The sequence below is a fragment of the Hippocampus zosterae genome, chromosome 17 (assembly GCF_025434085.1).
Source record: "Hippocampus zosterae strain Florida chromosome 17, ASM2543408v3, whole genome shotgun sequence".
NCBI classification, from domain to species: Eukaryota; Metazoa; Chordata; class Actinopteri; order Syngnathiformes; family Syngnathidae; genus Hippocampus; species Hippocampus zosterae.
In genome coordinates, this window is record NC_067467.1 from 5,305,909 (window position 1) to 5,329,320 (window position 23,412).

General features: G+C 45.6%; 1 protein-coding gene across 2 annotated transcripts; it reads left to right on the forward strand.

Moving 5' to 3' along the window:
• Positions 1-110: 110 nt before the first annotated feature.
• On the forward strand, positions 111-21,433 carry mrc2 (mannose receptor, C type 2). 2 transcript variants are annotated; one of them, XM_052048599.1, is made up of 28 exons: positions 111-839; positions 4,882-5,313; positions 6,323-6,496; positions 6,833-6,997; positions 7,325-7,438; positions 7,707-7,850; positions 7,927-8,118; positions 8,591-8,745; positions 8,885-8,989; positions 11,297-11,412; positions 11,487-11,635; positions 11,705-11,928; positions 12,612-12,754; positions 12,820-12,916; positions 12,998-13,127; positions 14,020-14,052; positions 14,144-14,310; positions 14,412-14,580; positions 14,812-14,954; positions 15,533-15,650; positions 15,732-15,898; positions 15,985-16,093; positions 16,292-16,530; positions 17,049-17,211; positions 17,330-17,479; positions 17,566-17,679; positions 18,614-18,793; positions 18,873-21,433. In XM_052048599.1, the coding sequence occupies exons 1-28, from the start codon at positions 692-694 to the stop codon at positions 19,118-19,120; spliced, it is 4,488 nt and encodes a 1,495-aa protein (XP_051904559.1). In that variant the 5' UTR covers positions 111-691; the 3' UTR covers positions 19,121-21,433. The 2 variants fall into 2 exon arrangements, with proteins under 2 accessions (XP_051904559.1, XP_051904560.1); XM_052048600.1 differs by having other exon boundaries at positions 14,815-14,954.
• The last annotated feature ends 1,979 nt before the right edge of the window (positions 21,434-23,412 follow it).

Sequence of the window (23,412 nt, forward strand, 5' to 3'; positions counted from 1 at the left end):
GCGATGAGAAAAGTGCTGTGAATATTACCTATGCGGTGTTAAAACACAAAACAATGGATGTTGGAATGCAGTTGGAAGGCTGATATTTAAATACTCACAGGGATGTATTCTTTATCCTCCATGAAAAATAACTTGTCGTTTACTTTATCATGTAATGTAGTGAAAATCTTCATCTTTATGACTGTATTATACTGCCCCTCCCGGAAGCGGTATAATCACATCCACAGAGTAATATGTTCACGTCAACAATGAGACCAGTTTCCATCTTGGACGAGGCAAGTACGTCAAATTATTAGAAAACAACTCTCATACTGATGTACGATGTGACAACCCTGCTGAATATAACGATCTCATATCAAAAATGAGTATTCATATTTTCACGGAGCAGAGTAGTTCAATGATCGGGTGTCAGCAAATAGTGCGAGCTGCGGCTTCTCTGAGTGGCCACTGGGGGTCCCCAGGCTTTATTTTGGGAAACGCGCAAACACACACACACGCACACACACATACGCAGTGTTGACGCAGCTCCATTCATCTGCTCGAGAAAGGGCAGCAGACGGTTCAAATTTATTTGAGTGTAACATTTGTGTCACTTTTCCACTCTTTTGTGTGCGTTTGCATTCTCACACCATTTCTTTGTGCGTGCGTGCGTGAGCGTGCGTGCGCGTGCGTGAGGACTACAGCTGAGAGCATGCACGTCGACGACGAGCGGCACCGAGATTCAACAACGACGGCAACAAAATGGACCGGTCGGCACCGATTACCCCAACGATGCACTTTGTCTTCACTGCTGCTGCTGCTGCTTTTGCTCGGCGTGGACGTGACGTGGAGCGCCACGGGTGAGCGTTTTACTTCTTATTTTGCTCCACGTGTCATTCGATTTTAAATAAGTGCACGTTGAAGTTATCTTATTGTGTGAAAAGGTGTTTTTCTAGGGGTATTTCATTGTGGATTTGCTGCTTTTGATTTGCCACGAACCAAAAAGCCCGAGAGTGAGTGGAACCAGATGTGCATGAAAGAAGGAGAGGGGGGAGGAGAAAAGAAAGGAGGAGGAGGTGTGCGTGTGTTGTTGGAGAGTTTTAGCTCGATGGTGTGCAAAGTACGGCCATTCTTGAATCCGCCGAGCATTTCATACAGTGCTGAAGTTTTCATACCCTGACAAAATGTATGAAATGCCGACAATTTTGCGGATAAAGCATGACGGAGCCCTCTTTTGTTTACATTACTATATTACATTTAATAATTGTGTTACAGGCAATAGAGACCGCGAATAGAGATAATCCGTGCGTAATTAACGCCCATTATAAAACTGTATACTGAAATGTCTTATAGTTTCATTTGGATTCCAGTCAAAATAAAATTGCCTACATTACACAAATATCTTATCTTATGAAACCTATGAGATCCGGAAATGTACATTAAGTTTGTAACATTGATGGCATTAATTGACCCCGTTGCCCACAAACTTGGTTATTTAAATAGTATTTTATTTAATGATTCTATGCATTTAGTATTCATTCTGATCACTAATGGTTAGCTTTAAATAAATCAAAACGAAAACATTTCAATATGGCTTCTTCTGGTGTGACAACTTGGCCACCGGGTGGCAGTACAGTACAGTACAGTGCTGCAGACACAAACAAAGAAGAATACATTCACATCGACTCTTTGTTAGTTGAATGTTTAATTTGACAGTAAGCATCAACTGGGAGTTGTCATAAACAGCTTGAAGCTTCCTGTTGGAAGAATATTTACTAATTCTGTCTAGCAAATTGATGTCTTAGTTCCTTCTACTGACCTGAAATTTTTTTTATCGTTTCTATGATTGTGTGCTCTATTGGTTTTTCTGGCATGATTTGTGTGTGACAGGGTGGAGGGACTTGTCATTTTCCCAACCCTCACTCCCCCTCCCACACACCCCGGCAGGCAGCCGTGACCTGCACTTCTGGTTACGTTAACAGGCCGCTCATGTGTGATTAACGGCTTTATTGGTGCACGAAATCAATGATTTCATTAACACGTTATAGACCCCAAATTCCAAAATTGTCTTTATGTGCCAATGTGATCTCAACTCGATTCAACTGGATTTATAGAGCGCTTAAAAACAACCACCGCTCTATACAAAGTCCTGTACATGGTGCAAAAATTATTTTCTAGTTCATAAATTTCTTCCAGAACCAATTAATTTCGTAAGTACGGGTACCACGGTACAATCAAACTAAAAATCAAATCCCATGCTGAGTCATAAACCAAAGAATAAAACTGAGATGAGTTTTAGAGATCGCTAGCCAGGGGGCTTGCCGAACGTTCAGCAGGAGGTCATTCCAAAGAGAGTGACTAAACTTTTGACAATGGTGAAACAAAATGTGCGGTGTCAGGAAGAGAAGCGACGTGTTTTGTGGCTTTGGCTCAGAATGCTAATTGTCACTGAGAGCTAAAACCACAGCGGCCAGGCGCCGCACTCAATCGCATGCTTAGTTTCACAATGTTGACTCGTGTCCTTTTCGGGCTCCTGCGGGAACGTTTTCGGGCCGCTGTACAATCACGTTAGACTTACGGGGCGATGTGAGGCTGATGTTGGAAACCGTGGGGGGGCGCCGTCATCCCCACCCTGGAAGTAGGGAGGACCGAACCCAGACAACTTTTGAGCCAAACATTCGCCCCCGTCACCATTCCTTTACTTTCCCGGAAGATTTTGGAGAGGTTTTGAATTTTTTGATGTCAACAGTTTAGATGTTGCGAGATGAACGGGATGTGCGGCGTGACTCATCACAGCTGCTTTCTGTAATTCTCCAATAACTAACTAAGTTTATTTTTTTTTCCAGCTGCACACCATTCTGTAAAATATGACAACACGGCTTTGTTGTGCACTCAAAGCGCAATAAAAGCTGAACAAAAGACAAAAAGAATACTTTGCATGCGGTCTGTGTTCTACTTCGGAGAAAGAGCCAGATTGAAATGATGAACTTGTGAATCTATACGAGGGTTTTTTTGGAGAGATGTCGGCTCTTCATTATTGATTGAAAAATGTCATTATTATTATCATTATTGTTGTTGTTATTATTATTTATTATTGGTGGTGGTGTTATTATTGCAATTCTCATTTAAAAAAAAACATCACAAACAGCGATTGGACTTTTTAAAATAGTTTTTTTTAAAAATAAGGCTTTGTGTAGTTCTTTTTTTTTTGTTGCTCTGTATTTCATCATCCCTTCGATTTTTTTTATTTTATTTTTTTTCCTGCTCTCATCCCCGCTTGTCGGCCAGCTCTCGGCGAAGGCGTCCCAAACTTCTGCCACTAAAGAATTTGAAAAGCGTACACGCAGTGCATTCGGGAGCATGAAATGTTTTGCAATTATGTATTCTTTTCTTTCTCGTAATCTTGCCACGTTGCTTTCTCTTGAGGTTTTTACTCCCAATTGCTTTGTCAGCGTTTGACAAGCGCTTGCTTGTCCCATTCATGTCTGGATTCATTGAATGCAACACAGGTACGCTTCAAGCATACCTTGGAAAATATTTGCGCTAAATGTGCTGATTCGCTGTTTGTGTTCAAATATTTGTTTCTTAAAGCATTCTAACACCATTATGCTCATGCGGGTAGGGTAAGGTTGGATTCATGAGGACATCTGTGGAGTTTCACATTATGTCTTTGCCATTTACAGCGAGTGGACGTCCCGGCAAAGTTGAGGGGGTTGTTTTAAATACACAACGCATAATTCTCTTTGTTTGATGTTAATTCGACGAGTAAACTTCATCTGATGACAAAAAATGCTAATTTTGTAAGATAAAATGTGTACCCCCCTCCCCCCCCAATAGTAGACAATATGAAAGTAAACCAGATTTCGTTCCCCGCAAAATCCATCCGAAGTTCGTTGCCAGACTAGCCACATGAATGATGTGAAATTGCCAAGCATGTGAATTTTCAGCCTACTTAACGCAACAGATGAACACATCTGCCCCAAAAACGGCAAAACCAGAAAGAAGCCAAGTCGGGACCTAATGGCGGGTATCCCGTTTAGACCACTTCCTGAAATCATTTACCATGCGAGACCAAAGTCAAATGAACTAGAAAAGATGAAAGGAAAGTGGGCCAATGACAACATGTGTGTTGCTCGTTTCCCACAGAGATTGCAGGCTGCCTTTACGGTGCAACTTTATTATCTCAAGAGGAGGCTAATGGGTGGGTGGGGGGGGGGGCTTCAGATGTGCTTCAGAAGCGAATGTGTTGCAACAAAGTAACCGTCTAAGGCAGCGGTGACGGTTCCTTGCTTCCTCATTTCCTGGCCTCTCGCAGGAGCCTGCTGGGTCGGAATGCTGAGGGTCACACTTTGGTCATCTTTTTTAGCTCCGGCTCCTTCACACTGCATATTTTGGAATATGTGGATGATATTTTAACATTTTATAAACTTTTTTTTCCTTCTGTCTTGTCTGTGCTGCCCACACAAACACACAGTTGTGTAGTCATGGTGGCCTCAGCTATGCCAAAACCAAAATTGTAAAGAGAGAAAAAAAAAGCTTTAAAAAAGTACATGAGGGTTTAATTTTTTTTTATTATTTTTTTTTTAGAGCCAGCAGAAAACAAAGGTCATTCAGTTCAATAGGTGCATTCTGTCTAACGGCCTGTAGGAGGAGACATTAGGATGTGTATATTTATATTAAGGGAACCTGTGTTTTGTGTGTGTGTGTGGTGGAAAGAAGTGACAGGTATTTGTACTTTGTTACTTCCTACCACTGTGTATCAGCGTTTAATTTAATCTATCTTTCAGTGGATGCTAGTCTCCACTTGATTGTCCCGTGTCCATTATCGGATGAATTGATCCTTCTGGCAGCTCCCATGGAATGTTCTCATCCACTCTATTGACTCGTCGCTTCCCTCCACAGCGCCGCTGGACGCCAATGACTTTGCCTTCTTCCACGAGGGCACCCGAGGGTGCCTGGGGGTGCGGGAGCTCTCCCTGGTGCTGTCCACGTCCTGCCGGGAGGCCGGCCAGCGTTGGAAGTGGGTGACCGGCGGTCGCCTCTTCAACCTGGGCTCCTCGCTGTGCCTGGGCGTGACCGCCGGCAACGACACCGCCTCCACCAGCTCCGGACCGGGACGCAGCCCCCTGAGCGTGTACACGTGCGACCGCCTACCCCCTATGGTGCGCTGGACGTGGAGCTGCGGCCAAGTGCTGGAGGACCTCCGAAATTACCTGCCCTGGCCCTCATTCTCCAACGCGTCCGCGCCCTCCGCGCCCTCCGGGCCCTCCGCATCCAGTTCCAAATGGAGCGTGCATGGTGAAAAACAAGACCTGTGCGACAAAACGTATCGCGGTACGTATGCTATAAACTCCAAGGCGTAACAGGAAACCGCTTTCTTCTAGTTGGCTCACATTTTGAAACACATTTTTGCAGATGAAATAATCTCTTCCAGGGTTATCTTCATTAAGGACGGGTTTGTTTTTTTCCAGATCGATTCTGATGCCTTTATTCACTCTGAGTGTTCACTGATACCAAGTTCCGATACCTCCGATACTTTTGATATATTACATTTCATTTAACAAAGTGACAAAAAAGTTAGCATTCATTCTTAGCGCTTTCATTATGCCGCAATAACGCCAACTGCTGCCTCAAACTCAGATTTTTTTTTTTTAATTGCCTTAAGTCTCGGTGCCTGGTATCGGTACCCTCGACAATAGCCCGATACCTTAAAATAAGGCCTGTATCGGGATGACGCCTATTGGTACTCGCCCATGAAATTGTCTGAGGTCTTGGAATTTCACCTTCTCAACAGTAAACAGTTTGTATTTATTTTTCCCCCTCAAAAATAAGATATTTACAAGCGTCTACTTTTACTTCAATGATCACCATTTTTTTCCCAATTCTCTGTCAGATGTTGCGTGACCAAACCAGAAATCATGCGTATTCTGCTTTTGTCCGTGTTTTCGTCTGCACTTTGACGTGTCAGACTTGAGCAAGGTCAGACGAGGGAGAATGCGAGTCAGTGTCGGAGCCAAGGGGAAGCCTTTGCTCTCTTGCTCGCTCGCTCTCGCTTAAATGTGTCTGCCCTACTTTTCGGTCTTCCAAGTGAGCCCCCCCCCCCACTCTCCCTCCCCTGCCCTTTTTCTCACACTGCGCAGAAAAATGTGTGTCCACGGTAAAAGTCTGTCAAAATGTTTTACTGTATTCATTAATGTCATGGCAACAAGCTGGTCAAATGTGACTTATTTCATTCATAAAAATGTAACCCTCTGAATTATTGTTATCTTTTTTTTTTTTTATAATCATCCCAATCGTGCTAGCAGCTTGAAACAGGCCTCCCCTTTGACTGTGTGCTCCTCAGACATCTACACGATCCAGGGCAACTCCAACGGGCGCCCATGCTACCTGCCTTTCTATTACGACGACCAGTGGTTTCACAACTGCACCAGCATCGGGCGCGAGGACGGCCACCTGTGGTGCGCCACCACCTACAACTACACCCAAGACGAGCGCTGGGGCTTCTGTCCCGTCAACAGTGAGTTGAGCACAGAGAAAAACCCCTTTCATCATCCCTTTTGATCGTCATCAGTGCCGAGCCCAGCCAATAGGAGAGAGGAGAAGTGGCAGCAAAACAGGCCAAAACCTGGATTGATGATCATGAAATTCCTTTTATATGAAAAGTCATATATATTATAAAATACTTTTTGGCTTTTACACTTATCTAAAAATGGCCTGGCCCATCTGTGAATTGTTAAGATTCATATCATGGCCCCCGGAGCATCGACTTTTGCCTTCCCCCGTCCTATTACCGTCCGTCTTTGCTTCCATTTGTATCCTTCTTTCACTTAACTGGCATGTATTGACCGGTTAGGTGGCGGCTGTGAGACCTTCTGGGAAACGGACCCGCTCACGGACAGTTGCTACCAGTTCAACTTCCAGGCCTCGCTGACGTGGAGCGAGGCCCGCGACAGTTGCCAAATGCAAGGAGCCGACCTGCTCAGCGTCACCAAGCTGCACGAGCAGACCTACATCAACGGTTTGTTGACAACGTTTGACTCTTTTACGTCCAAATGACACGAAGGAAATGTCCAGTGGGAGACAAACCGCCTCCCCCGCCTGCCCCCGCCAACTCCCACTGAGGCCGCTCAGATGATGCTCTCTCTCCAGTCCTCCACCCATTTATGACACATTTTATGACCGCTAGTGAAATTCCAGCAGCTCACAGTCTTCGTGCGCGTCATTTTACTCTAAATTTCTTCACGATTGAAATTTTATTTTATTTTGATTTTTCTGACAGGCTCTGACTGGTCCTTGGTCTTAAACCTCTTGCTGCTGTTTTTTTTTGTTTGTTTGTTTTTTTAAGGCCTGTTGAGCGGCTACAGCGCCACCTTGTGGATCGGCCTCAACGACCTGGACATCAACGGCGGCTGGCAGTGGGCCGACTCATCGCCACTTAATTACCTCAACTGGGAGCAAGGTTAGCTTTTCGACCAACATAGACCTTTTCAACATACTGCTAAACAGGTACCGCGGTGCTTCTGCGTGGCGTAACAAAAGTGACCTGAACTGAAAATGAGAAAAATTTGAGTTTGGAGGAAGTCCTCAAAAACTTTTTTTTTTTTTTTTCCCTTCACTGACCTCACAAAAATGCATGTTAAAGATAAATCAAGTAAATGTGGATCATAATTGAAGATTGCCTGACTGCCGAGCCACCCTTCTTTAAGTGCGGTCCTCTCTTTCTGCAGAGCAACCCAATCACGAAGACGAGGAAAACTGCGTCGTGATCAGGACCGAGTCGTCGGGTCGTTGGCAAAACCGCGCTTGTTCCGAAGCTCTTCCTTACGTTTGCAAGAAAAGGCCCAATGCCACTCTGGATCCTTTTACCACCGGTCAGACCATAAGAAAGGTTCACGATAACCAGCTCCCCGGAACCCAAATGGCATCGCGTCTCCGCTGTCCCAGCAGACTCGTGGGCGGACGATGAGAAGTACGAGTGCGAAGTGGGCTGGCAGGCCTTCCAGGCGGGCTGCTACAAGCTGGTGCCGGAAAAAGGCGACTGGAACGCGGGGCTGAAGACGTGCCAGAAGATGGAGGCCAACCTGGTCAGCATTCACACGCTGCCTGAGATGGAGTTCATCCTGCGCAACATCAAGAAAGGTCAGTCACTTTTACTTGACTTTTCCAAAACATATTTCGACACAGAAATTTCCCAGAAGTCCAGATTGCCCAACTTATTTTCTTGTTCAAACTGTACCACAGTTAAAGAGAGAGTGACATATCAGAACAGCTGTGAAATAGTTTTAAATTTTTAATTGATCTCAGCCCGCAAAATCATTTTGCTCAAATTGATACATTACCACTCAGCAGGGACATTACTGTTATTGTTTAAATGTCACTTGGGATCGTTGGTCATTCCTCTCTCTTGTTGCCACGGCAACCACGCATCCCTTGTTTCCTTTCTCTTGAACCCGAAACGTAGCCGTCCGTCCAAACTCTCTGCGTTTCATGAACATTCCCGCCAAGCACCACCTAGCCGGTTCCGTATGTGCGTGTGTGTGTGTCCCTAAAAGATGATGTGTGTGTGTGTGTGTGTGTGTGTGTGTGTGTGCGTGTGCGTGTGCGTCTTCAGACACGGTGCAGCTGTGGCTCGGCCTCCACGACATCGCCATGCAGATGGATTTCCACTGGAGCGACCACACACCCGTCACCTTCACCTACTGGCACCCCTACGAGCCCAACAACTTTCGCAACACTCAGGAAGACTGCGTGTCCATGTGGGGAGCCGTGAGTGACCCTCTGACTGAACCGCCGCCACTAGCATCATCCCCGGCTTCTTCCGGTCCTCACGTGGGTGTATGTTTGTGTACACTCAGCAGCTATGTGTGTGTGCGTGTGTATGTGTGTGTATGTCTTCCATACGTAGGAGGGCCGCTGGGATGACAGCCCGTGTAACATGACTCTGCCCGCCATCTGCAAAAAGGCCGCAACCAAGAGCGAAGGCAAACCTCAACATCAAGAGTGCAAACAGGTATGACACGCTTTTCAATTTCCTCTTTAAAAAAAAAAAAACATATTTGGAATCTTGGACAAGTAGCAGAGGCGCATCTTGATCAATTAGAATCAGTCATTTCATTTCAATTGTAAAAGTCACAGATAAGTGAAAAAAGGTTGTTGTATAATTTTGATGCTTCCTGCTAATGAAAACATAGCTTAGCTAATGCAAAACGCTAAATTAAACTTTTGGAGAAATTATATTATTACATACAATGCTTTACAAAAATGCGTAAGAATTGGCCTTCCTGTGTTTCAGAAATCAGCGTTTCATGTTTTGTGTTGAACTGATAAACATTTTCTATGGTTTTCTAATTTGTTGTTTTTTCCCATTGGGTATGGTCCTTAAAAAAATGGAAACATTTTTTTCCTATAAATTCATTTCTTTTTCATGACATTTTTTTTGAGAGATTAAATGTTCATTTTTAAATTAATGCCCAATAAAGTGGCTTCTTGCAGTGTGCGTGACTGGGCCACAAGGGGCAGTATAATACACACACAAACAAAAAATAGATTCAACAAGTGAGTCGCACGGTTCGCCGACATATTGTTTGTTGTTGTCTTTTCTGGGGGGGGGGAAACATGCCTGTGACAGATGTCATCGTGTTTGTCTACATGTGTTACTCCACCATTTGTGTTCAACTATGCATCATTTCAAGGCTGATAATGCCACGACTATTGATGCTATTTGTTCATCTTTTTAAGGCATGTTGCATCGCGTGGAAGGCGAAATTATGCGGTTGTTTTCGCTGCTGGATGATCGGATGATGTTTAGTTTGACGGTAAACTTCAACTGGGAGTGACAATGAAGCGCCACTTTTGGGGGAAAATGCCTTCTTGGTACAATGTTTTCAATGTATATACACACTCGGTCTATAAATTCCAAATTGAGTCGTTTATTGCCGTCTGCAGCTACTGACAGTCTGCAGGCCTGTTGGGAGCCTGATTATTGTTATACAGTATGTCTTCCAGCTGTTTGTGCAGCTTTGACCCCCGCCCCCCTACCTACCCGTCTAACTTATACTCGTGAACCTTATATGCAGTCATTGAGGACAGCATGAATACAGCGTGTGTGTATCAAATCCCACGTGCGAGGAATTCACAGGGACATCTGCCTTTGATTTCTCATCCCCCTAATCACGTCCGCATGCGGGGCCCCAAACATAACGCTCCCGTCGGTGACTCGACGGGCCCGAAATAGTCTAACGTGTTACGGTGTGATTTGCAAGTTTGCGACCTCCTCCTTCCATATCTCTTGAGCGATTCAAACATTTCAATTTCCAAGGATGCGTTTGAAGCATTTGTTTGATGGAGGCGGGGTGGCCGTCACGGGTGATCATGTGACAGGAGTTCACTTCGCGGCCTCGTTTGCCTCTAGCTGAGCTCAACATGTGAAACAACAAGCGAAAACGCCACGTGGTGGTTAAGCTAACAAAGCTGACTTCGATGTTTGTCGCTGGTCGGCACAGCCCGCTGAAGAAACACGACACAAATGGAGTATAGAAATGCTTCCAATTTGATAAATATCAAGTAAAAATGACTTGAAATTACTTTATAATCCCCCCCCCCCCCCCCCCCCCAGAAATTTACTTTTTAAATGTTGTCATTTAATTCCCCAATCGGCTGGATTGAATTCTGGAGGGGTTTTTTTTTCCTCACAATGCATTTAGTTGCCAGAAGGTGGCGCTGTGATTACATTTCCTTGACAACACTTCCTCATGTAAAAAAAAAAGAAAAGTATCACATGGAAATGGGAGATTTTTTTATTTTGGGTGTATGAGGAGAAGTGAAAGAGTTGACGACTTTTCAAGACGCATCCCTCATGCGGCGTGAACGTGATCTGTGTCATCTGCAAGTTGCATTTGGAATTTGAAGCAAATTTGGAAAACTTTGTGTACCTCAATGTCATTATTCAACGGCCCCCAGGTAATCAAGGAGCAGCCCGGTGTCCTTAGAACTGAAGCAAAAAGTGAAGCATACTTAAAAAAAAAAGAAGCATACTTATTTAGGGGGCGGGGGAGGGTTGCATGCAGATGCTAAAATGAGAGAGTGGTTTTTGCGTTTCGGCTTTTTCACACTAACCCGATGAAGACTCGTCTGTCTCACCCCCGATGACCTCCTGTCTGCATCCACGCCAGCAACACTCGTCATTGCTGCACATCCACATGTGCTCTTCTTGTACTGTTTGTTTTAAGGCACAGTTGATTTACATGAATATGCATTCTTTGTTCCTCCCCACCCCCTTATCTTTTTTTTTTGGGTTTGTTTGTGTTTGCCCTCCAAGGGCTGGAAGTGGCACAGTCCATCCTGCTACTGGGTGTCGGAGGATCTGTTGACGTTCAATGAGGCCAGGAAGTCGTGCGAGGAGAATAAAGCCTCGCTCCTCACAATCACCAACAGGTAGCGGCCGCAAAATCATCGGGCAATTCCGCTTGGATGTCCCCCCTAACGTGTTTTGAAATCCCCCTCGCAAGGTTTGAGCAGGCCTTCGCCAACAGTCTGGTGTTTGGTCGCTTCGATGATTCCTTCTGGATCGGCCTCCACGACCAGGGCAGCCCCGGCTCATTCCACTGGCAGAGCGGGGACCCAGTATCCTACACATACTGGAACCGAGACCAGCCAGGTGGGTCACGCGTGGGTGACGGAGGCCTCGGAAAAACACCCTCTCACAGTTGACTTCCCATCCTTCCAGTCAGCGTGCAAGGAGGCTGTGTTTCCATGGCGACCGGCTTGGCAACCGGCCTGTGGGAGGTGAGAGAGTGCGCGTCGTGGAAGGCCAAATACATCTGCCGGCAGAACCAGGATGCCACCCTGAGCCCCGAGCCCTCCTTGCCCGCCCCTCCGCCCACACCCAGCCTCAGTGGTTCCTGTCCCAACGGCTGGAAGAGCAAAAGCAACCTGCGCCACTGCTACAAGGTGACGGCCCTTTAAGTCACAGGTGTCAAACTCAAGGCCCGGGGGCCACATCTGGCCCACCGCATCATTTTATGTGGCCCGCAAAGCATATCAGACATGTCAACTTCTACCATGATTGCTAATATCTGAACCAAAATTTCAACTCCTCATATGGAATAAATAAGAGAGATATTGGAAGCATTTTCTTGTTACCAAATCCGTCATTACAGTAATTACTCATTCATTCCCAAAGACGTTTTTAAATGTCTTTTCAGACTTGGTCTAGAATTGGCGGGTACTGAATGAATTTAAACAATCGTTGACACAACCATTATTCTTGACTTCTTGAAATGGCGGCACTCCAAGGAAATGGAGGACCATAACGGCCCTCCAAGGAAAACGGTCACTTCAATGTGGCTCGCGACAAAAATGAACTTGACACCCCTGCTTTAAGTGATTGATTGACATCTGTGATTTACTGCTACCAAAGCCCGTTTTTGTTTTTCATCTGCATTTGCACAACACCCAAACCCCATCAACTCCCCAACCCAGTCCATGCCTCAAAACGACCAGCGCCCTCAAAATATTCAATATCAGCCTCTCAACGTGGATCAATGACCACCCCCCCCACCCCCCCCCCCCCCCCCCCACAACAGGACAGCCCACTCTCCACTCTGTAATAAATGATGCTGTCGTGTGTGCAGGTGTTTCACTGGTCGCAAATGGATCAGAAACTGAGCTGGCTGCAGGCTCACTTGTTCTGCCGCAAACATGGCGCCGACCTGTTGAGCATCGGAAGCCCCGACGAGGAGCACTTTGTTCTCCAAGTCCTGCATGAGACCTTTGGGTTCGTGAAACTTCATGATGATGATGATGGCGGTGATGTCGATGACGTTGGGATCTGGCCCGCAGGGAATCTGAGGACCACGACCAGCACTGGTTTTGGATCGGTCTGAACCGCAGGAACCCGATGGATAACGGCAGCTGGAAGTGGAGTGACGGGCTGGCTGTGAGTGCTGACACTTATAAAAAATTTTAAAAGAAGAAGCATTATAAGGATGAGTTGATCACGCCGAAACCTGCTGAATAGTTCACGTACCAAAACTTCGGGCGCTACTACTACAACGTCCGGCAGTGCGCCGCTGCAGACTTAGGCTCCATGACCTGGCTGGCCATGCATTGTGACTCTCAACTGGACTGGATTTGCAAAATCCCTCGAGGTAAAACGACATTGCATGTTTTCGTACTGTGGTATCTTGACTGACAAGATTAAGTGTGGGGGGGGTGGGGGGGGGGGTAATCGATTTAACTTCAAATCAATGTTGTCCATTGAAATTAATTAAAATGCTTTAAATTCGGGCACAACCGATAATAATCAGCCGATATTAGCTTTGTAAAAATTTTTGGGACTTTATTTTTCTTTTCTGATTCACATTACAACATAAGACAAAGCCATACAACCCTCCCCACCCAAAAAAAAAAAGCAAAAAAAATTAGCTAACTATTCTCCCTGATGTTCCGTGAAACAAAAGCGACAGGACAAAGTCGCTTAATTCATACCGTTATCTTCTCTTATTCAAGTTCATGCTTATTACCTCCACCTACAGGACTGGAGGTGAACAGCAGCATTTCTTGTCGATTTTGGCTGAGATCAAGGAGTTAATTTTCATGTTCCGTAGTTATGATACTGCCAACGTGGGCCAATGTGTGCAAGAACTCAGCAGATCCAGCACATGGCTGAGCTTTTGTGAAAAAAAATCTCATTGTGTGGCCTCCACATTTGTTGTCTGTGTTATTGCTACTGACAGGACGATCACATCATGAGTTTGTGGTATTTTTTTTTTTTTTACACAAATCAAAGAATATAATGACAGTCCACTTGCATTGGGACCAAGTGTGTGGCGCCTGTTTTCAATTTTGCATTACCTCCACCTACAGGGCTGGTGTAGAACTGCACATCTCATCCTGTCATCATTTCTCGGATTTTTTTTAGCTAATTTTTAGGACTTTTTAGTTCTAGATTATAGAGCAAATGGTCATAGCAGACCAAGCTGAACTGATGTGCACTGCTTGGTGGCAAATTCAAACCTTTTGTTTTTTCAATGCTTTTAGGCAGTGTTGAGAAGGAACCAGAGGCCGCTGAAGGTCGGTGTTTTGATATTAGCTTTTATGTGACCTCGCAGCATGTGAAAGTCATCCAGTCCAATCTTATAACGCGGGCTTATTTTCTTGATAGGCACCACTTCGCCCGAATGGATCGGCTTTCAGGAAGCCGAATACAAATTTTTTGACCACCGCACCACGTGGGACCAGGCCCAGAGAATTTGCTCATGGTTCGATTCATCGCTGGCCTCTGTTCATTCGGCGCAGGAAGAGAAATTCCTGTCCAGCACAGTCAACCAGGCAAAGAAAACACGCCCAACATTTTCATGGAGAGTGTCATAACATCACAAAATGATGTTTTCCTTCTTGCTTTTGTTTTTTTTTTTTTGTACGTATTCTAGATGGTCAAGGTGGAGGGCGATAACTGGTGGTTGGGACTTCATACTTTCGACAACGACGGACGCTTCCGCTGGTCCGATCACTCTGTGCTCAATTACGTGTCCTGGGCTGCCAACAGGCCCCGCCCCCTCAGTCGCGACCGCAGATGCGTGCACTTGATTGCTAGCAAAGGTGAGACGAGCCGCGCTGTCGAGGGCTGTCGAGGGCTGTCGAGGGCTTGTGTTGTTGTGTACGGCGAAGCCCAGAGGTGTGGGACTCGAACCGCATGACTTTACTTGAGTCGGACACATGTTGCCGGTTTTAGGGCTTGAAATTTCCTTGGCTAAATTCAAGTTAGCGTGATGATGATGATTTGCAAATTGGCGTGGGTTTAATAAAGTTGTCTTTGTGGTTGCTCAACAGCAGAGTGGGCTGAGCAGAAGTGCCACTCTGACCTCCCGTACATCTGCAAGAGGGTCAACGTCACCGGCACCGCCCCTCCGACGCCATCGTCCCCGCACCTGCCATCGGGCTGCCCCGAAGGTTGGTCCTCGTATCGGCGCAAGGTAAGATGAGTTTGCACTTATTTACCAGCATTCACGGATTTATTTTAATGTTTTTGTGGGCGGGAGGAGCCAACCCCCATTTTAAAAAAAAAAAAAAAAAAAAGAATTGTGGAAAACACACCATCTCTGCTTACTCAATAATTCTTGGGTTTAAAAAAAAAAAAATATATATATATATATATATATATTTTTTTTTTCAATTATCATGGTGTGCAGTTCTTCACAAATTTTCTTGATTTACAGGCCAGTCGCCTTCTCGCGACTCTCGTGCACTTTGTATTTTTTTTTTAGAATTCATAAATATTTGGGGGGGGGATATTGAAAGATCTTCCCCTAAAATAAAATTAAGGAAGTTCTTGTGAGGCTTGCAGGGTTGGTTTAATTTAATGGTCCTGTTTTTCCCTTTGAATCAATTCCTACACTGTAATTAGTTGAATACATGCCTGCATTTGAATTGAATCAAATTAAATCAAATTGAAATTTCTTTTTCTTAAAATTTTGCTGGAATTAACAAAATATAATCCTGCACTTAATTAGTGATAACATACAAATAAATGTCGTTTGTGCGTCCTTGTTAGTGTTTCAAAGTGTTTCAAAGGGAGCTGCCGTCCCAGAGGGCCACTTGGTCTGCAGCCAAAATCAAATGTGAGCTGCAAGGAGGCGTCCTGGCCGTGGTGTCCAATCATTTGGAGCAAGGTGAGACAGTTTTGGGCTCTTCTTTTCTTTTGACAGCGTGCAAAACATGAAATCCCGTCATCCGCTCCCCCTTGCTCGCAGCCTTCGTCACCACCTTGCTGTCTAACGTCACCGTCGACCTGTGGCTCGGCCTCAGCTCTGACGCCAAAGGTCACTTCCAGTGGGCGCAGCCGGGTCTACTCAGCTACACCAACTGGGCTCCAGGACAGCCGGTCGACAACAACGGGCCGCATCACGACAAGAACCCGGTATGGGTGACACTGGATAGACTTGTTCTCCCCCTCGTTCACCCCCCCCGGGCTCCGATTTCAATGGTCTTGATGTGTCCTACTAGGGAAACTGTGTCTCCGCGATTCACGGCAACCCGCAGAAGCACAAGGGCATGTGGGCCTCACGGGCCTGCGAGACGGAAAGCCTCGGCTACCTCTGTCAGAGGCAACAAGGTGGGCGTTTCCAAAATGGCGTGCTAGCTTAACGAACACAAATGTGAACAGCGGTTACTGCAGTGGACAGCTTCTCCTGTTATCAGGTTACAGGGTGCATGAAAGGGTTGAATACAATTTCCAAATGAGTCTCGGTGCCACGACACGCAACATGTGTGCGACTCGATTCTAATGACGCGACATCGGCCTTTGGTTCAGATCCAGGTATGCCCGCGGCGCCGACTCTGATTCCCGCTACCCTGTCCAAGCGCTTGGAGCTGGGTGGCATCACGTACCAGGTGGTGCAGAAGCGACTGGACTGGACCGGTGCCCTGCACCTGTGCAACTCCTTGAACGGGACCTTGGCGGCGCCCAAAGATGCCGTCCAGCAGGCGTACCTGACCTTGCTCATCAACAGCTTGCGGCTGCCGGCGTGGATCGCTCTTTACAACTTTGGGGTGAGTCCACCGGCTTTCCATCGCAAGCCGTAACGTCGTGTTAAATTACCACCGGCACCCATTTGTGAGTTATTTGTAATATTATACAGTTGAAAATACATACTGAAAAAAATATTTTTTAAATTAAAAAAAATTGTTCTGGTATCTTTGGAATTTTTGACAATTTCTTACAAAACAAATACACCATAATTAGATGATGCACCAAAATATTTTGTCCCTTAAAATGAAAACAAATTTTAAAATAGTTTTTTTTTTACATTCTACCGCCAGCCCTCCTCTTTAAAAAGTACAGCCCTCAATGGCACTGAATGAATTAAATAACGTTTTTAAAAAATAATAATAAATATGAAAATGACACGGAAAAGTACAGTGGCCTTAAAGGAACCAAAACAATTATTTATATTTATATATATATATATTTATATATATGTATATGTATTGCGGCCTTTATTTTGGGAAAGTCTTGATGACATTCTCGTAAATGCCGCGAGTAGAAATCTTGATTTGTACATCGTCAGGACCGAAGCTACACCTGGCTGGGCGAGGAAGACTTGCCCTATTCCAACTGGGTGGACGGGCAGCCCAATCAGCTGTCAGGCTGCGGTCACATGACCACCTCCGGCCTGTGGACCATGACCCCCTGCCACGCCAAATTGGATGCTGCCATCTGTCAAATCAGTGGTGGGTAACAAGATGGACACATCCTTTCTTTCTTTCCTACTTTCTTGAGGAGCTTAGTTCAGTCGATGACGTAACGGGGAATTACTCGCTCCCTAAACTTCTGCCGCGTATCGAACAGATGCGCCAGACACTCACCAGTGGCTCTACCCGGGAAGTTGCCCCCGCTCGGTGGGCGACTGGGCCTGGCTGTCCTTCAGGAACCACTGCTACGCTTTTAACCTGCAAAGACTCAAACTGCAGCAGGACGCACGCTTGTCCTGCCAGAAAGGTCGGGATGCCTTTTTGTTTTTGTTTTGGTACGGTGTGAAGGCTTGCTTGCCCTAAAGTATTGCCTTATTTTTATTTTTTTTTTAGTCGGAGCCGAGCTTCTCTCCATTTTGGACGAGACGGAGAACGCCTTTGTGTGGGAGCACATTCAGAGCTCGGCCGAGCAGGCCCACGGAGCTTGGCTGGGAGTCAGCGTCAAAGGTCACAAATCACTTTTTCCCCCCTTCTTTTCTTCCTCGAGCTGGCGCCAGAATCAATGTCACTCTGCTTTCGTTACAGTCGTATTACATAACCTGAAAGCAGATGTCTGTGGAGTTAATTTAAGAAATGATGACTTCCAACCCGGGGCGATTTTGGACGTGTTACTGGAGAGAAATATTTGATTTGATTTATTTTAGTATGATTTTTTTTTTCACGTTTAGGATTGGTTGGGACTAACTAAGAAAGTTGTCTTTTTAAACATCACCGGGCGGACTCCATGAGGCTGTATTAAGTTTAGGACACGAACGGAGCTGCCCTCCGATGTTAGCCACTCTCGTTCGGTAATTCGCAAAAGTGTAGTACGGGTAGCACTAGTGGTACGTGGGCGCCCTCTAGTGGTACGGGAAAGAAGCACTGAATTAAAAGCAAGTATGTGGGTACAGCATTTCAAACATTCAACACAAGTGAGTCATATTACAATAAAAGCCGATAGCTATGCGTATATTGTAGGGCCCAACCAATAAATCGGCCGATCGATTAAATCAGCAAATCTTAATTCATTTAAAATCAGCTTACATCGGTGGATCATTTGCCGATCCATACAGATTTTTATTTTATTTTAGCAAATTACAACATGAGACAAAAATAAAGACTTTCACATCTCCGCCCCTCTTTTTTTTTTTTCAAATTTTCTCTCTGTTGTAAAAGCAAACAAACTTTGGAATCGGCATCAGCCAAAAAATTTTTAAAAATCCTGATCAATTGGGCCCTAGTACTTTTTTTTTTTTCAAAGCGACAATAGTAGATTTTTTTTCAGTACTGTTCATCTCAATCTAACTTTCAAGTACGGTACAAAAATGTATTTCCATGTAATCTTCTGGAACCAATCGTTTCGAATGCGTATTTAAATACCGTTGGGCGTATTGCAACCTAGGCCGAGGTCTGGTGTGGGGCGAGGAAACGCAGATGTCGTACACCAACTGGGAGTCTCACGAGGTGGCCTTCGCCGTGCTCTCCCCCAACTCCTGTTTCTGGATCCAGAGCAACAGCGGCCTGTGGAAACCCGGATCGTGCCGGAACCGAACGCACGGAGTCATCTGCAAGCGGCCGAGAAGTAAGCACGGATGTTTCATTCACTTTTTTTCCCCATAAACAAGCAATCCACAATTCAACATCCTTTTTTTTTCCGGCAGTCATCGAGTCCTCCAACGAGTTGCTGAGTGGCGACCATCTGCCCACGCTAATTGTGGTGCTGGTGACGAGCGTGGTGCTTGTGGCGCTAATCGTGGGCGTCATCTACCTGTACCGGCGGCGCGGCGGGGTGGGCGTGCGGGGGTCCTACGACGGCGCCCGCTACAGTCGCACGCATTCGGGGCAGGGCGAGCAGGTGGAGAAAAACATCCTGGTATCGGACATGGAGCTCAACGAGCAGCCCGAGTAGTCCCGCCACACTTCAGACTGGGCCAGACTGCAACGGAAACCGTGATTTTTTTGTGAAGCCAAAAATAAACTTGAGAAAAAGAATCCCCCTAAAAGCGAAAGGCTGTGTAGAGCGCAGCAGCATCACAATTTTAAAGGCGACATACACGACTCACAAAAAAAAAAAGTTTGGGATATTTGGCTTTTGGGTGAAATTTATGGAAAATGTCAAAAGTTCACCACAACAACAACAAAAAAAAGTCTCAAAAACTCGGCGTGTCCCCTTGAACATCAATTACAGCCACAACACGGCGACTTTTTGTGAGTAGTGCATGATGCTTTTTTTTTTTAAACTGTTCCTAAGTGTGTCTGTGACATGCTTTCCTCAAAACACACCAAGGATTAACAATTACAGCACACTTTTTAACAGAACAAATGAAACCAGACTGTTTTGTCATGCAAATGAGCCACTGCTAACCCCGCCCCCTTTTCCTACTGCGGGTAAGGCAGACTGACTACACCCTCAACTGGTCGCCAGTCAGAAGCGGAGAAGCAACTTGCCCCATACCCCCCGCCCCTGCTGCCAAATTTTCTGCTCATTTAAAACTTTGAGACAATTCAAACCGACCACAATCCCGATGTCATCATCCCGATCCCGCCTCCTTCCTTTTTCGGACACGTCAGCATCCAAAAGAGGAGGAGGTGTCCAAATTTCGAGTGACGTGACCTCGTGCTCTGTTCTTGCACTTTTTTTTTTTTTTTTTGGCTTCCAAGTGTTGCTGCGTTGTATGTTTTGCCCCCCCCACACCCACCCCTGTGGCTCCACCTGGAGCTGAGTCAGCAGTTTTTTCCACACTTTTGCACAGCGCCCTAGATCCACGCTTCTTTACGGCTTTTTTTTCTCCTCTCTTTCTGTTGGCTCAGACCAACAGATTTCAAGACTCTCTTGCTTCTTTTGTGATTACTTTTGTAACATTTGCTAACGCCCCCCCTGACCCCCTCCCACATCCCCGAACAACCCCACCCCACCAAGATACCCACCTTCGACACCAATGTTGTTGTTTTTGCCTCATCTTCTTCCTTCCTTAAAATTCTTAAAACTGGCCTGAAAGCCCAACCCAGTCATCAAACCCTCATTTGAAAGTCAAACTCTTTGTTTGATACCCAATTTTGAAACCTGGACTCGAGGCTCTACTTTGAAAGTCGATCCCAATCTTAAGGCCTAAAATCCACACACACAAAAAAAAAAGTTTATACACACTGGGGCAGGGGTGAAAATCCCAATTTCAAACGCCAATTCACAATCCAAATGCATTGTGTTCTCCCCTACTTTGAAACCCGAACATATACTTGAAACCCGACTTTGACAGCCTAAACCTCCATGTTAGGCTGTAAACTGAATTAGAAACCCTTGCCCGCCCTGACACTATCTTGAAACCTAGAACCCCTACTTTCAACCCACACTTAAAACCTTATTTGCAAACCTAGCTCAGTCTTCAAGCCCGCATTTAAACCCGACTTTGAAACCGAATGACTCTTTCTCATGATTTTGCTTCTCTGTCTTTGTGGTTTTCTTTTTTCTTTTTTCTTCAAAATATCTGCAGACTTTACAGCTTCTCTTTGTTTGCGTGTGTGTGTTTTTGTTTTGGGACATCTGCCAACAACCAAGATCCCCCCTCACGACACCAATGTAAATACCAGAGTGTTGTTTTTACCCCCCAAAAAGCAGATTTAGGATCATTTCCCCATCTTCTCCCCCCGCCTCCAGGAATTCTTTTTTTTTTGTGGGGGGCTGAGATGGAAGGGGAAGGAAGAAAAAGGTGTGTGTATGTGTGTGTGTGTGTGCGTGTGTGTGTGTCTCCAGCTGTGGAATGTTGAGTCCGTAAGAAGAGCTCAGTGGCACGTCTGGAACCAATCAGAGAAGAGAAAGCAGTGAAGTGGGTGGTTTCGGGGCGTACGGTGGGGGCGCCTGGGGCTCAGGGACGTGAGGGGGTGAAAAAAGTCGGGAAAAAAAGCAGTGGATGTGAAAAAAGGGATCAAGACGAAGGGATAGAGAGAATAGAGGTGACGTGGGGGTCCAGGGTGGACTTGGAAGACGTCGCCTGCCCTCTGGTGGCCATTCGCTGTACCACAGTTTGTGAGCCGTCAATCACAGTCTTACGAAATAATGACGTGTGTGACGTGGGAGAGCGTGTGACAGTCCCTTTTCCTGCCATTTAGTCTGTAATCAGGCCACGTGTTAGCCCTGTGAATATGACCGGAAGTCCCAATTTGTGCAACTTGTTGGACCTTTTTTTAATGAAATGATGAATAAAAGTATATATATATTCTGAAATTGTATTTAAATTGTTGATAACTTTTGGAATTCGGTGACTCTTTATTGACCACAAACGAAACAGTTAACAGTCACTTTGATGACTGTTTTGTGTTTGGGTGAAATAGTGTGTAATGTTTGTAAATTTCCACTAGAGGGAGTAGCTCACTTGTCCTATGGCTTGTCGATTTTGAAACTCCAACACTGCCCCCCGACAAAAAAAAACAAACACCTTGAAAACCTGTTTGAAACCCTACTGCAGGCTTCCACTTGTCTTTGAAACTCAAACCTTCTGAATTGAAACCCTAATTCAGGTTTAGAACCATGTTTCGAGACCCTGTCAAGGTTTGAAACTCCCAAAACCTCGACTCACAAACCGACACCGAAACCCAAATCTTGAGTTGAAATAACTTAAATAGCCGCATTGAAAACAGCAGACTGTTTCAAACCTCACTTTTGAACCCCCAACCCTTGTTTGAAACCCGAAGACTGTCTTTAACTCCTCATCCTGACTTTAAACGCATTGTGAAACACAAACCAGACTCTATAATGCACATTGGAACCCAAATCTCAGGCTTGAGACCTGAATTTGAATCCCTAAATCTTATTTCAAATCCTACACTTTACAGTTGAAACCGTACCCAAGGATTAAACCCTTACTTTCATGCTTTCAAATGCTTCCTCATCTAATTCATGTCCTCTCCTTGTTGTCGTCGTCTGGCGGGCGGCGGCGGCGGCGGAAGCGTGGCGCTAAACCAGTGAAATTAAAAAGCTATTCATCCTCATCAGTCATCCAAGTGGATGCGGGCCAGAGGAGGCAAAACAGGTTGGCTGCCGCCACGGGAGGAAAGTCGATTGTTGTGATCACTCTGGCCAAAAATATTGGGACATTGAGCTATTTTTTACCCTGGACGAGTAAAAGTTGGTGTCAATCAAGACGCATTTTATGACGACTTTTAGCTATCTGCGCACGCAAAACAATGGATTTTTACTTTTTGAAGTGCAAAAAAAAATTCAAATCAATACTAATCCTGAAATATGACCCCATCCAATGACAAATGCTCCTAAAGATAATCCCATCACAAATCATAAAAGGAGTCATTAGCAGGGGCTCAATTTGACACGCGGGGACTGACCACGTTTAAACACAACAATACGGAGGTGCCATGCAGACCAAAAAAAAAGTTAATTTATGGAAAGCTTGACTACTGCTGCTGCTGCGTTCTCTGCTTTGATGCTTAATCCTTTATTAACAACCCCCACCCTCCGCCGCTTCGAGCATCAAACCCAAACTTGCAGATACACCTTGAAGAGCTGACGATCATCACTCTTCAACAACATAAACCCAGCTGGGAAATAAAGATAGCCCTGAAGTGTGTACGTGCGTGCGTGTGCGTGTGTGTCAGTGTGTTTACTCGACGGTTTCCATGGCGACGGCAGGAAGCAAAGCCCACTTTAGCGTCCGCGATGTGTGTGTGTGTGTGTGTGTGAGAGAGGGAAGTTCTTGCGTGACGCACAAATGTACCCGCACGCGCGCGCACATGCACTGCCACGCACACACAGACGAGCTCCATTGTTGGCACAAATTGCCTGGGCCAGGCAAGCATGCACACTCTCCACTGGGCATCTTCGTCTCAAAGCGATCGATCTAATCCTCGCCCGTAATGAGTTTCTCTCTGGAAACGAGTGACAACGCCGAAGTTGGCTCCTCGGGCGCGCTCGCGTTCATTTGGCTTTGCGTTCCGCTCTCAAAGACCGCAATTGCGGTTCTTCGCCGATAGGCGGCAGTGTTTTCCATAATGAGTAAAGACGTGGGATTTCGCGTCGACTGCAGTCGAAAAAAAAGCTGATTTGAACGTTCTCTAATTTCTACAAAAAGAAAATGGCGTTGAGTTTCAAACCTGTTTCACACTCAGCTAATCCGCTAGGATTCAAATGATACAGAATAAGGAATAACTAAAGTTCAAAGTGTATAACGTTTAGCCTCCGCAGTCAGAATG